Below are 16,030 nucleotides of genomic sequence, written 5' to 3'. Positions count from 1 at the left end.
TACAATGAAAAGTAGCATGCCAGTATAGTTTAATAAATATCAATTAATCTTTATAATGAGAATTAATATATTATTGTTTAAATATTTATTTATATTTATAGGCTCTACCTTATGTTGCTCTACTCATTGTGCTATTATTTTTTATCTATGCAGTAATTGGTATGCAGGTAAGTTAAAAATTTTATTTTTATTTATAAAAATGATTATTATAATAAATATTTAAGTTCTAAAATTAAATCATTTGTGTACCTAACTCCACAGTCATACATTAATGTATGTCACACCATTGACCATATATATGTTATAAAGCATATAATAATAGAAATAAACAAATATTAATGTTGTATAGTTTAATTCAAACATTTTAATTCAATAATATCTGAAACAATGAAATCACTTATGTAAATTCTTTTTCTTTCAGACATTTGGTAAAATCATATTACAATCTGATACAGAAATTCATCGGAATAATAACTTTCAGACATTTCCTCAGGCTGTGGTTGTACTCTTCAGGTAATGTATTATTTATTTTATTGTGATTAATATATAACTTTTATACTTTAATTATAGAATTATTATTGTTAATAATTTATGAGTAAAATCTATTTATCTGAATGTAATTTGAATATAAAATATATACAGCAGATTGATGATGATTGTGAAGATAACATTTAAACAAATCAATATTTTTACTAAAACTAAAGGTACAAACCCCTATTATAAGATTTAATGGACAAAAATAATACACAAGTCTTATCTTAAAAGAATGAGAAGCTTAGCCTTATTGAAAAGGATTACATTAAATTTAAAATGTTAGTGACGAATTTAGTTCACCAGTGGCCAAGTGGTTCTGTCACTAAACACTGGGAGTTTGGTCGCAGGTTCATGCCGCACTCGGACGGACTGGCCACATGGAGTTTTCCGGGTTTTCTCCACGTTTGTAACACCTGAATAGGGGCCAGTTTCCCTTACAAGACCTCCCGGAAGGCATTTCCCTTTGCGTAACATCACACACCAGAGAAGGCAATGGGGAGCCACTCTGGTTGTAACTTCCCCCAGGATAAACCTTGGCGCCTTACTAACCATTTATTAACTTGCGCCAGGTGCTCGCCGATGTCAGGATTTCTGATATGGCACGCAGAGAGTGACAAACTTGTTCGGTTAAATTCTTCAACAGGAGGATCGATTCTAAGCCTGGCAATAGACTATGTTCAGGATTATAAATATGAGAAATTCTTGGTGTTACTGAAAATAGCAAGCATGAAAAATTCTCATATGTGTTAGTAAAAAGGTTAAAAAAAAAAAATGGAAAATTTTGAAACTATGTACAAATTCTCTGTGGGTTATGAATGTAATATTTATAATTAAAGAAACTACTTATCTTATGTATTTAAATGTTTATTTCTAATAATTATGCAGTCATTTTTCCTTTGTATTCTGTGGTTACTAAGAGGGAGTTTATAAGGCCAGTCATGAGTTTGGCAGACTCAGGATGGGGTGGTTGGGTGGTTAGGGATGGAGTCTGATGTAACAAGGACAGTCGCCTCTCAAAAAATTCCTGGAGTTTTTTCTACTGCTTGAATTTAAATCCAGATTTCCCAGAGCTGTAAATTGATGCCTTAACTGCTTTGGTTGTTTGGTCATGGTAATTATGTAGTAAAAACTATAAGTTTTAAAAATTAAAATAATCTAAAGACATTTTACTTTTGTAAAAGTTAAAATGGTGTGAATGGTTAGTGATAAGAAAGTATTGTAAACTTGCTTAATATAGTCGTCTTTGATTCATAATGTTCAAAAATAAATAAAAGTGCATGCGCACAAAAATATGTCAATAAATTTATTCTGTCATGAAAAAATGAGATTTACAATATTATTACACATAAATGCTCCTGCTCCTTTGTGATTTCCTTTAACAATAATCATTTTATTTCTGCTGTAAGTTTTGGTCTTTGAAATGTTTTAAAAACATTATTTGTTACTTGAAAAATTAAAATATGATATTATGGAATGATCAATTGTATTGATTGTAAGTTGGATTAAATATCAGAGAGAATATTCTATGTTTTAAGCACATGAATATTAATACAATTCATGTGCTTAAAGCATATTTAATTAATATTTTTAAAAAAATTCTTTTCGAGACACGCCCTCCAATAAATCTCCCACCCTAAGTTACACACCCAGATTTACACAACTCCTCTCCACCCAGTCGGACCCACCACGTGGCAAAGGGGGTAGGAAAAGACGTAAGGCACAATATATTACTCCTTCACCAATGAATGCATCACTTCTAACTTTCATTTAGAAAATATATTCAGGCATATAAGTTTAAAGACAAACTCTAACCACTTAAGACAAATCAATCACAAAGAAAGAATAGAGAAGACAAAGATAGTAGGAAATTTATTGAATTTTCTAAGTAGCATCATTATTAACATGCCTCAATATTATGTTATTCATTATAGACTTTATATTTTCATAACAGCAAAAATTCTGTGAAAGTAAATGAAGTCTTTTTCTACTTAAATAAGAAATATATTATTTTCAAAATTTTTTTATCCTTAGTTTTAATGATACAAGTTCTAAAGTGGTTTATTTGTCTGAATGTTTCAGTTTAACAAGAAATCTTTCAAAATTGAATTTTAAGTTTTTAAAAAATTATTTGTTAATATAATTATAAATTTAAAAGCAATGAATCATGATGATTATAATTATGGAGTTATTTTTGCTAGAAATTATTAATTGAAAGTTTGAAATGTTATAGGTGTGCGACTGGAGAGGCATGGCAAGAAGTTATGATGGCTTGTTCGAAAGACAGGGATCCTTATTGTGATCCTGCTTCAGAGGATGCTGGCAAAACTTGTGGATCACCTTTTGCTATTCCTTATTTTGTTTCTTTTTATGTCCTTTGTTCATTTTTAGTAAGTTTCTAAGTGTTTTCTGTTTTTAATTTTTAAAATATTTATTTTTTATAAATATACACACATCCATGTACATATTTACATATTATATAAGTTGTAAATAAACTTCTTCATTTTACTGCAAAACTTCCTTATTAAATTATCCTTATCTCTTGATAAATATCAAAATTATCATACATCTTTTTCCTTAATTTACTACCGTTAAACTTTACATAATTTACTTATGCAAATTCTTAGCATAGATTAATAATTTATAACATCAACTATAATTAAAAGAATGGATTTAGCTTTTCAAAATAATTTAACAATAACATTAAAAAGTGTGTTTATTTGATGGATTTCCAACTGCTGACATTCATATTGCTACTAACCTTTTCATATAGATACTGTCAAAGTCTTGAAATTAGAAAATATAAAAAATCTATATAGTTATAAAATATAGAATTTAGATGTATTTAATTCTGCAATTAAATTATTTGATAACTTTCCTGGATTACAAGTTTGAAAAGATCATTATTAAACATAACATATGTGGTTTTAAGACCACATAGATTAGTTCATCAACCTTTTGTCTATCCAAATGAGTTTGTCGCAGTTGGAATGGTCTAGCAGTAGAATTCAAGCCCCAAGGTTTTGATGACATCAGAGGGACCCGGATCTAGAATCCTTGTTCAGATCTGTAGGACAGAAATGGTATTTTTGGTTTGGTGAGCGAGAAGAAAAGATATGATGAGAGTGGGTTCCGAAGTGTAGCAAAGTATGAATTTTTCCTCTGTTCTCAGGTTGTATATGTCATGAAGAGTGGGCATGGGAAAAATCAGCATAGAATTAATCTATTATTATGATAGTAATGTATCTTGAATTGAACTTAAGACTGTGAAATAAACTTTTGGTTCTTTCATTGGAGTCATAGAACATGTTTACTTTATTGGCTACATTTTCCTTCTTACATGCATGGGAAACAATCTAAGCTATTGAGAACTTCCCCACACACATACTTTTGAAATTTGCTTTTAAATTTTTAGACTTTATAATTGTGTAGTGCTTCGCAACAATGTATTATTTTGTGTTTTGGTTTTTCCCTCGACTGCTTTGTTTTCATTTGTGATACCACCTTTTTCCAGTTCACATTATGCTGACAGCCGGATTGGCTAGTGGAAGTCACATGGGGGAGGATATCTGCTTGGTAGGGTATAAAAAGTTGAGATATGTGTGTGATAGGGACTTTCTTTCACTTTGTTTTTGCTACCCGTGAACTATACGAAATTGAGAGGGCTAGCGTTGAAAGACATTTTTCAGACAAAGGGACAGCGGCGCACCCTGGAACTTGGTGACCTGGAAAGGAGAAGTGTGAGAGGACTCGGGATTGGAAAAAGGCCGACGAGATACCAATTTGTTTCCATCGAAACAGAGTCATTCTAACATCGAGAGAGAACATACTTAGGGAAAGGAGTATTGGAGGGAGCTTCATCCAAGCTTGTTAGTTTTTTTTATTTGTTATACACATCCAAAAAAGTGTGTCATGAGTACGTGGTTTTTTTATTATTTTGTTTATGTGCCTTTTGACTTGTCATGTGCTGAGGAGCTCCTGAAGAGAGAGGAGGAAAGAAAGGGGAATGTGTATCATGTGAAGATTTATATTGTTATTGTTGTGCGTCATAAGTTGTCACTTGCATGGTATTTTGTATCCTATGTATATATTGTGACCAGTAATTATGTGTGACTATGAATTATGCTTCTATAGGCTTATCTAGAGTTACTGCTTGTAACAAAGTGCCTACAGTAACTCTCGACTACTATTTAAATGTCACTCAGATTCAACTGCACTAGCATCAATACAGTCAAATATTTTTCTGTGGATTGGTAAAATTTTTAAGCAGACTCAGCAGTTGGAAAACACTGACACATTATACATAATATTACATTATATGTAAAATATATGTAAATATGTATAATACATACAATATAATATATTATTTACTTACAGTATACATAAATATTATATGTAAAAGTAATGGATATATTCTGTATGACATGTGACTTTTATAAAATAATGTCAATTATATTTATATATATGTTATGGACAAAGTGATTAATACAAGCATTACGAATAATGACCAACGAAATTGGGCATTGTAATAAATTTAAATAATTTATCAAATTGACCGGTTATTATGAATACTGCTATCACCTAGTTGGGCAAAGTGATGATAATACATTGAGGAGTGATCATCTGACATACACTAGTCAATCAGAATTTACATCTGAGTTGTGCATGCATATTGCATTTAGTACCGAATTTTAAATTTATGTGATCAGTAGTTAATCTTTCTTCTTCGACAAAAGTAACAATCATGGAGAAATCATTAAGTGATATAAATTACCGATGAAACAACTTAATAGCAGAAAAATGCGAGAACAATCAAATTTTTACAAAATCAGCATATTTGTCAATGATACGAAAAATGAAAGAGTCAAAAATACGGCATATTAAATCTATTATATTCCAGAAACCAATTTACTGTTTGTAAAGAAAACTTCATTTCTGTTGAAGATGTACCGGGTGAAGAAATTTCGCTTAGAGAATGTGCAAGAATGTCATCAATTTCTGGAGGTCAAGGCTATAGTCGATGCTGCTGCAAAATTGGTTGCAAATCTAATAGATGCAAATGATACAAAGAAAAAAATTATGTAATTCCAAATGTTATCAAAATCTTAATTGCTTGAATAAATAAACTAAAAAACATTTAATTTTTTATGTCATTTATACCAAAAATGAAACTCCAGAAGTTTCCTGTAAATTGATTTTTTGATGGAAGTATAAATTTGTTAATAATACTTTTCGTTAATATTAGTTTAATTAATATAGTTAATAGTACTTTGAAATAATTTACAAAAAATAAATATTTCTGAATGAAATAAGTGGAGTTTTTTTTAATCAAATTTAAAATTCGGTACTAAACACGATACACACACGCAACTCAGAGTGCCGATTGGCTAGCGTATGTCGGATGATTACTCCTCAACTTATTATCATCACTTTGCCCGACTAGGTGATAGCAGTATTCATAATGACAGGTCAATTTGATAAATTATTTAAATTTATTACAATGTCTGATTTTGTTGGTCCTTATTCATAATGCCCAATTAATCACTTTGTCCATAACATATACAGTAGACCCCCTATAACATGGCAGATACGTTCCATGTTATATGAATCCGTGTTGTACGAGTCACTTACATACACGAGCCAATCACAGCTCGTGTGCCAGGCTGTGATTGGCTCAGGTATTTAAGTGACTTGTACAACACGGATTCATATAACATGGAACGTATCTACCGTGTTATAGGGGGGTCTACTATATAGCAATTTTAATCAAGAATTAGTTTAGTATCTTATATTCGAAATAATTATATAATGATTTAATTGTAAATTTTTTTAGATTATCAACTTGTTTGTGGCTGTCATTATGGATAATTTTGATTATCTTACAAGAGATTGGTCAATTCTTGGCCCTCATCATTTAGATGAATTTGTTCGACTTTGGTCTGAATATGATCCAGATGCTAAGTAAGTAAAATAATTATGGAGTCAAAATTTTTGAAAATGTTTATATGAAAAATAAGATTTATGGAATCATTGTTTATGTTCATAGACCTCAATAAAATAGCTTTGATAATTACCTTAGGTTAGGTTAGGTTATTAAAGTATACAGAACCACTAATTTAAAAGTGTAATCTGGGATAGAGCCAATGCTTGAAAGTCTTCAGCCATTTAAATTGATTGAAATTTCATCCTACTGTCTCTTTACTTATGGCGAAAGATGTATATACAGTCGACTCTGCATAAGTCGACACCCGGATAACTCGTCACTGGTCGGTTACATAGTGAATTTTTTGTGGTCCCGACCAAATTACATAGGCACTAATGTTAGCAACCTTAAAACCGACTCCCCCCCTGAAAAATGAGTTCACACCACACAGCTTATTGTATGGTGTGAACTCATTTTTCAGGGAGGAAGTCAACTTATCAGAATTCTAAAAAGTGTGAAACAGAAAAAGTATGTTGATTTATCCAGTGGTGACGAGTTAAACGATGTCGAGTAAACCGAGTTTTTAACATTAATAACATTATTGCTTATGTAAGTCGGCCGGGACCACAGAAAGCTGACTAATTAACTTACGGTGACGAGTTATCCGGGTGTCGACTTATGCAGAGTCAGCTGTATTTATTTTTTGGTAACATTAAAGTACTGTAAGAAAATTTTGTGTGATAGTTTGTGGCTGAAATCCATAATTTGATTTAGCTGTAGTAAAGGAAAAATATTTCTTGTATATGACTTTAAGTCCTCAGCTGACTAATAACATGCATTCTTGGCTATAAGCACATGCAGTATCATTACTGTTTAGTGGTTTTAATGTAAAATTAAGTTTAACCATAATAAAAATCATATATTAACTCCAAATTATCGAGCTGTTTTTGGGCTACATTAATGATAGCCCATTAACATATCCCAAAAATAGTCCAATAATTTGGCTAATTGTTTTGCATTAACTAATTAAATCAGGTTATGATTTGTTGTTATATAAAATCATATATTGCAAATTAATTGATTTTATTTGTAATCATTTTTAATATTTATTTCTTTTGATGTGTACTTTAATAGATGAGAAATAACACAACATTTGAACTATATTGATGAAAAATTACAGTTTTATTTGTTTAAAACATTACAACTTCATAGATGTCACATATTATTATTTTAAATTATGTAACAAAAATAAATTTAAATTATTTTATTCTTGATTTAGTTTACTTTAATATTTTCAGAGGTCGCATCAAACATCTAGATGTTGTAACGTTATTAAGAAAAATCTCACCACCACTTGGATTTGGAAAATTATGTCCTCATAGAGTTGCTTGCAAGGTATAAAAATATATATTTTGTATTGCTAAGAATTGTTATTTATAGTTTAATTAATTTTTGAAGGAACAGTCTATGATGCATAATATTTTCTGATATTATGGATATACAGAGTGACGTAGACCACTCAGTGAAATTCTTTAGATCTTTAGTAGATTTTTATCTGTGTAGTTTATTTGGCATTGAACTTTTGGAGCTTATTTTTCAATCAGTCTTTAAACTGAACACCATTCTCACCAATCTAAGAATCTACTTCGAAAAAGAATTCGTTGCTCAAAGAACTTCGTAGGACATGGCTACATACAGTAGATCACTATGACACTGTGGCGATCATTCGCCATGTTTTTCCCATCTCAGACAATGCCCTTTGTTTGATGCATTCCCAAATGCTCTATCGTCCATTAGACCCAGAAGGGGTGATGAACTCAGCAGGGGGGACAGGAGAGTATAAAAGGTGATAAGGCCGATGGAAGCGATCTTTTTTCGTACTATCTGGGAAGCGAACTGGATGAACAACGATGTCAACGGAAATCAAGGGTTATCGACAATCGAGATCAAAGGTAAACAACAAGTGGGGATAGAGCTTCTAGACGGTTTCACCCATATATTTAATTGTATACAGTATATATATTAATTGTGTGTAACTTATGTGTATTGGGAGAAATTAATTGTCATAAAAACCAAGAGATCATTGTAGTACATATCGAGCAAAATGTTAACTCATCTTCGGATCGAGAAAATAAATCTTACAACAAATTTGATAAGTGTCATAGTGAAAATGAAAACTTATTTGAAATGAAAATATAAACATGTTTTACATATTTTAATGCTGAATATTCAGCCAGCTAAAATTATTGTGACAGAACAACTGATCACCAAGAAGAGTTTATCACATTTCCAAATTATTTGATGTCAATGGAGGCATTTCAGAAAAAATGTGAGAGACAAAATGATTGTATGTTTTGCATTTAATCAAAATCTAAATTAAAAAATATGTTCTATTTAAAAACTTTACTTCTGACTTGGATAACACACTTGTGGCCAATACCAGAGGTTGAACATTATTCATGATTACAATAAACAGAGCTTACTGTATATGTTTTTAGTAGTATTTTTTGTTGTTATGAGTTATTTTAAAATCAAAATAATAATTTTTACATATAAAATTATTTAAATTAGAATTTATTGGTGAAAATATAAATTTTTTTTTCCATTAAATATATGCATTAATATTATATTAAGTACATTTATCAGTATGTCAGATGCAAAACATTAATTGTAAAAGATTTAGTTTTGAAATTAATATTTGAATTTTGATTTAAAACAATAATAGCAGTTTAGATAAAATAAGTTATAACTTATCAGTAAAATAAATATTATTTGTTGATTGGAAAAAACTTTTATTTTTATTTTAACTATTTTGATAAATAGTACCTTTCATTTAATTATTTTAAAATTTATTTGTAATTTGTAACATTTTCTTTAATCTGTTTCAGAGATTGGTATCAATGAATATGCCTCTCAATAGTGATGGGACAGTTATGTTTAATGCTACTTTATTTGCAATTGTAAGAACGTCATTGCACATAAAAACAGATGGTAAACATTAATACTTTTGTTTTATTATGCCTAAGTTTATTTGTTCCAATTAACTGTATGTTGTAATACCATTTTCTTATACTAATAATTGACTTTAATAATATTAATAATATAAACTACAATATTTATAAATGACACTTGTAGGAAATGCCACATTATTCATGAGGTTATACAAACATCATGAGCTATGTCAATGAGTTATGTTTGTGCTAAATATACTGTTTACATTGGCATAACCAAATAGCAAACATAATATACGTAAAGCTTGTACACAAACACAAACTACTATACTCCCAGGAACCATACTACAAATACACATCTCAAACAGTCATAGAAAACAACACACACAAAATATACTGTGACAGAGCCATAATCACAGATGAACAATCCATCACATTGGACTAGACATCAGATTCATTGACAAACAAAACAGAATCGCATATCTCATAGACCTAGCTTTACCAAACACTCGCAACATACAAAAAACATACACTGAGAAAATTGGTAAATACTCAGAACTAATCCACAATATAAAGTGTCTGTGGAGAATGGGTAATGTACTTTTTGTGTTGGTAATCCTTCCTAGTACATGCCTCATATCGTACGAACTACACACAAGTCTCGAAACATTAGGACTTTGCAACAATATGCATTGCATTACAAGAAGCTGCCTATTAAACACATGTCACATAGTCAGAAAATTCTTAAACACAGATAAATACATGCATAGATACATATGTAGTATAGTAAACATAATAATAGTTTGTTCTGAGTTATGTCTTGATTCTGGTCCTGTATAGTTTTAGGTGAGTAGTATATACTCCACTAACACCACTATAATAATTATATACCTGATTACTTAAAACATATTTATTTTATTATATATTAAATTAATTCAAAATACCTTACAATATTCAACATTTTTATAATTAATAGGTAATATTGACGAGGCAAATGAAGAATTACGAGCTGTTATTAAGAAGATTTGGAAAAGAACAAATCCAAAATTATTAGATCAAGTAGTACCACCTGCTGGAGGTTGGTTTAACTTTAATTTGATTAAAATATTTTAAAGAAAAAACAGCATTTATATAACTGATTTGTATCTTATTTCAGCTGATGACGATGTAACAGTTGGTAAGTTCTATGCAACCTTCTTAATCCAAGATTATTTCCGTCGTTTCAAAAAACGAAAGGAAGACAGAGAGAAGGCTACAGGAGAAGATGGTGCAGCAGGAACTGTTGCATTACAAGTAAATAAAAATTTGATAATTTATAAACTAATATTTAAATAATGCAATGTAAAAGATTTATACAAATAATAACAACTCTACACCCGATGAGTATATAATAAATAACCAAACGATCGCCTAAATATCGGGCTACAATATGGTAACTGGCAAGCGAGGTTGCAGGTTCAAGCCCCATCCCGGGTCAGTTCGTTTATTCCAGAGGATTCTAAATTTTATTTAATAATTTATTTATTTAATTATAATTATTAATTTTCTTAAGAGATGGCACCTAACGTCCACCTCTAGTGACAAATTACTTTGTACCAATCATTTAAGTAGCCATATTGTAGCCCGATATTTAGGCGATCGTTTGGTGATTTATTTTAAAAGATTTATTTAATGCTTTAAACAACACTGGCATTTTAGTTACGTGGAGCCCAGTCAAATTTAAATTACAGGACCCCCATGTATAGTGTTGACTTCATACATTTTTTGGGGGGAAATATTTTCTTATAAAAGGTCCCCAGATAATTGCACTTTTTGCCCATAGGATAATGCACCACTGTTAAACAACTATATTTAATTTAGGGTTATAAGTTTTCTTAAATCATAAGATTTAAATTAAATGTAATCAAGAATTAAAGTAATATCGACTGTGCTTTATTTATTCAAATTAACTAGCAATTACTTCTGTAAGTTCTTATGTATAAAAGTGATAATTTGTTTCTAATGACCACACCTTGTTAGTCCTATTGAAGATTCTATTTATGTTAAAATTACATTTTGCATATAACAATCTATCTAAATAATAAATTTATCAATATTCTTAAATTCTTTTTCTACGTAAATTCTTTGTTTACAATAGACATGTAAATTTACATATTTTTGAATAATTCATAAATAAAACATGCATTAAACATTTATTAAATATTTAATGCATGTTTTATTTGTTAGTTTTGCATGTTGTGATTTTTGATTAACTTTTTAAATTTCGTTTTACATAGTTTATACTAGAGTTTATCTAAAGTTATTCATAAGTAGTTTTATTATGATTAAACAAATCACTTAATTTATGTTTAAATTAAATGCTATTACTAATTTGTTTTTATGACAAATTATTTATTTTAATTTTTTTGAGAATTTTATATTAAAAGTGAATATCGTTTATGGAATTTTAGTTAAAAGCCAAACAAACTGCTGAATTACCGAGCTATAACATGGCTATTTAATTATTGGGCTGCAATTTTAAAATTTCAAAGCTACGAATTTCTACTGGCATCTGTTGTCTGTCCTTGAATTTCAAAAACAGAATTAGACAGATGAAAATTGAGACCAGATATGGAAAGCTTAGGAACCAGAAGTTCCAATTAAGTATACACAAACTTCAAGTTTGGACTGGAAGTCACGTTATTTCAATTCAAAATTTTCTCCTGAACAGAGTTATACGACTGTTATGACTCTTGTTAACAGGAAAAGTATGATGTACAGGGGCAAGACACTACTAAAATCAATAGCATCGTGCATTGAGATCTAAAAAAAATGCAGCCTGGCATTGTTTATTATTTAAGTACATATCCATATTATAGTCTGATAGTTTGGTAGTTTGTTTGGCTTTATCCATAAATTATACTCGCAATAGTAAATTTCTGCGTAAGTATGAATTATTGATATAAAAATATGATATAATTTACAGTATTACACTAATTCGATAAACAAGAAAAGGGAAAGAATAATTTTTTTATGACTAATTAAAATTTAAAATAATGATAATTTACTATCTTAGTTTTCATAATAAATAGAAATATCTTATTCATTTACTTAATATTGCTGGTAATGTAAGAGTTTAACAGAATGTATTTATTTTGTATATATTGTTTATATTTCCTTTGTAGAATAAGATGAAAACTTTGTTTTATTTTAGGCTGGATTAAGAACACTACATGAAGCTGGACCAGATTTACGTAGAGCAATATCTGGTAATTTAGAAGAAGATAATTTTGATAATAACGGTGAAGATGTAACACCAATGCATAGGGTATAAAGTTTTACATTCTTAATATTTTTCACCTGTAATATTACATATTTAATATATATAATAGAAGTTCATTAATCTGGCACCCTCAGAAAAATAGCCAATAATTCAGAATTGTTTGATAATAATCTGGCATGCTAGAATTCTGTAAATTAGAATTTATTTGAATACATGGTGCACTAAGATCACTGGTGGAAATCAAGGCAATGATGGAGAGTGCTGCCATGCATTTTGCTATGTCATGAGATTGTTTGTGATTTCATAGTTAATGTGAATTAGAAAGACTCATTTTATTGAGCATCTTACTTGTGTCAGATTGAATGCTTTTGCTGGTAAAAAATGTACAGATATCCTTGCAACATTCAAATCACATATAACACATTGAATTTTGCAGAAATACAAAGGCATTTAGTAATCTGTCATCACTCTAGTCCTATAGGTGCCAGATTAAAAAACTTATAAATTGTGTTTTAATTGTGTTGGCATAAAATGCTTCTTTACTCGAAAATTAGTAGTTACATTGAAATAATTTATTCCAGAGGAACCACATGTTGTTTGGAACTATGTGGTCGCGCGGGAAACAGTCTGCTGCTAAAAGTCGTGCCGCTCACTTAAATGCCATTCACGCTCATTCAAAAATATCTCCGGTTAACTCATTAGATGTTTCTCCCAGACATTTTATGAACAATATTAAAAGTATAAAAGATTTTCCAAATTTTATCCATGGTCCATTTTATCCTGATGGAAGTGGCGATAAATTAAGGTATGTGTTACAATAAGATTTTTTTTTGCCATTAATTATTTAATAACATATTAATTAACATTTAGCAAAGCTTCAATATTCCAAAGTTACATTGTAAATTTCTATTTTAAAACTAAAAATAACTAGAAATATATTCTTTTTTATATTTATTATATTTTTTAAACATATTTATGAGTTTTTATATATGAAATGTAAAAAAATGTTGAGAAGTTATTCGAAAGTTATTTTTATTTCAAAATCTTTTTAAATAACTCAAAAATTTATTCTAAAGACATTTTTTAAACAATTTAAAAGCTCCATTTTCGGTTTATTTATGATAATTTTGAAGAAACTGACTTTAAATTCTTTGAAATAAATGCAATTTCTTCACAGTTTTAAATCAAAATACAAAGATTTTTTCGTAGAAAAATTTTCAGTTCAGCGTTGCAATTAAAATTCTAATACCGGGTCCAGCAGTAAAATGAGTGATTATAAATGAACAATCTTATGATCACTCTTCTATAATCATATTAACTTTTTCGAGATTCCAAACCTTGAGATTTGGTGATTTTTATGCAAACAAATAAACTTTTTTTCACTTATTTAATTTAAAAAATTTTTAACTTGTACATCCTGTGAACCGGAAACATTCTTTACAGGATAAAGGTTTCTCTTTAGAAGAGATACACTAGAACCTCATTTTAACAGATTGTGGAACAATGGATTTCTCAGAATAACTGATTTTTTTCCAGGCCCCACCAAATCAATGTAATTTTACTTCTTTTTAGCAGATTCGTAACTTGGAATAATGGATTTTTTCTACCCCAAACCTATTGTAAACTTTGTGTTTTTTTTTCAACATTTAGTTAATATTTGGGATATTCATTTCTGGAAATTTGTAGTTTGATGATGCACTTGTTACATTTGGGATATGTACAATTGTATGAAGAGAGTCATCCAGCTGATATGATTGAGAGAAATCACCTAGTGAACACTCAGTTGCTTGTTTGAGTGTAGTGCCAAAATTTAGCGAGGTCATTGACACTATCCAAGTCGCAAAGACCTCCCGACGAGTTTCGGCATAAATGAACAGGCTGTACTGTGCATCACATTGCTAATATCAAGTGGTGTTGTATTCAATAAACAGAAAAACGGCATTGAAAGAAACCAAGATGGATGAGCATTTTTAACAAATTGTGAAGTCAAGCAAAGTGTAATGAGCATATGTAATTTGCTTTTTTTTTATGCTTACATTATGTAGTTTTTGTCAGCTTTGTCATACACACATCTGAGCATAATATGCAATCATATACAGCATAATATACACATATGTTACAAATATAAGTGTTTCTATAGGATAAAGAATAGACTGAATAATTTCAAGTACTGGTATTTCTTATATGTAGAGGTTTAAAATGGAAATTTTTTCAAATAACGGATATTTTCCTGGGTGTGCGGGAAATCAGTTGTTTGCGATATAACGGATTCTTGGACTAACAGATGATTTTCAGCAGCCCAGCAATCTGTTAAAATGAGATTTTTATGTATTCCCAGAAGATAAGAGTTTTCCTACACTTCCTTTCTTCTAAAAAGGGGAAGAAAGGAAAGTATTCTATTAGTTTAGAGACCTCCTATAAGAGGAGGGAAGTCTGAAAAACAAGAGAGAGAGGACTGAATTTGAGTGGATGATCAGATGATCAGGGACTATTTGGTCAAGGAATTAATTGGATAATTTATCGGTGAAAATCTTTGAGAAACATGATACTTTTTGAATATTTTAAAATAAATTTTCATGTTAAAGATTTCAAACAACATACAGTAGTTTGCCTTTTATGTTTTGAAAATAGTACCATGTAAGTGACTTTCATTCATATGTTCATATGGACATAATTCAAAGACACTCTTCATGTCTTTGAAGTATGTCCTACATAGAACAGTGCAACGTATTCTTGGTTATGTCAATTGCATGATGAATTTTTTTCCTTAAGAGTTTCAATATTTTTTTGGACAATCTTCACATACCATATCATTTGTTCATAAAATATTGAAACTTTTTAGGCAAAAATTCATCATGCAATCAGCATACCTTGAGAATACGTTGCACTGCTCTGTGTGTTGTACTTCAAATATGTGAAAAGTGTTTGTGAACGAATGAGGGTCACTTGCATGACGCTATTCTCAAAACATACGGTTATTAACTTCTGAATATTTTTATTTATAATTCCCCATTTTTCTGCTAGACCCTAGATGCTAAATATTTTTAATCTTAATTATTTCATTATAACTTTAATTAGATTCAAATCGAACTTTGAGTTGGAATCAAAGTTATAATGATATTTCTACTTCTGCTTATTTATATTAAAAACATGATAATTAATGATTATGTAATGTGAACTAAATAAAAAAATTCTGTTGTTATAATCCTTAACCTGCATTTTACTTGTCCCAAAATAATGCAAGTTTGCTTGTAGTAATTCGAAATGCAAGCCGAGAGTTACTCAGTAACAGTCTAAATTTGATATTACGGTAAATGATATCACTTCTTTCAAGTCTCGGTAAAAGAAATAACTCAAAATCTG

The 16,030-nt window shown here is 29.6% G+C and overlaps 1 protein-coding gene across 4 annotated transcripts in view; it reads left to right on the top strand.

The window, feature by feature from the left end:
- Nucleotides 1-16,030, top strand: part of LOC136974893 (muscle calcium channel subunit alpha-1-like) — a 112,216-nt gene that overhangs the window by 79,417 nt on the left and 16,769 nt on the right. For all 4 annotated transcript variants that reach the window (XM_067269870.1, XM_067269871.1, XM_067269873.1 and 1 more), the window contains 10 exons: nt 102-167; nt 422-513; nt 2,765-2,921; nt 6,365-6,492; nt 7,753-7,849; nt 9,343-9,445; nt 10,382-10,483; nt 10,562-10,698; nt 12,599-12,712; nt 13,249-13,472. In XM_067269870.1, coding sequence (XP_067125971.1) covers nt 102-167; nt 422-513; nt 2,765-2,921; nt 6,365-6,492; nt 7,753-7,849; nt 9,343-9,445; nt 10,382-10,483; nt 10,562-10,698; nt 12,599-12,712; nt 13,249-13,472 — 1,220 coding nt within the window. The remainder of the gene's footprint in view (nt 1-101; nt 168-421; nt 514-2,764; nt 2,922-6,364; nt 6,493-7,752; nt 7,850-9,342; nt 9,446-10,381; nt 10,484-10,561; nt 10,699-12,598; nt 12,713-13,248; nt 13,473-16,030) is intronic.

The sequence above is a fragment of the Centruroides vittatus genome, unplaced genomic scaffold, assembly GCF_030686945.1.
Source record: "Centruroides vittatus isolate TY-2023 unplaced genomic scaffold, ASM3068694v2 contig_359, whole genome shotgun sequence".
In the NCBI taxonomy this organism is placed as follows: domain Eukaryota; kingdom Metazoa; phylum Arthropoda; class Arachnida; order Scorpiones; family Buthidae; genus Centruroides; species Centruroides vittatus.
Note: the sequence above shows the minus strand (reverse complement) of the source record. Positions and strands in the feature narration are given on the sequence as shown.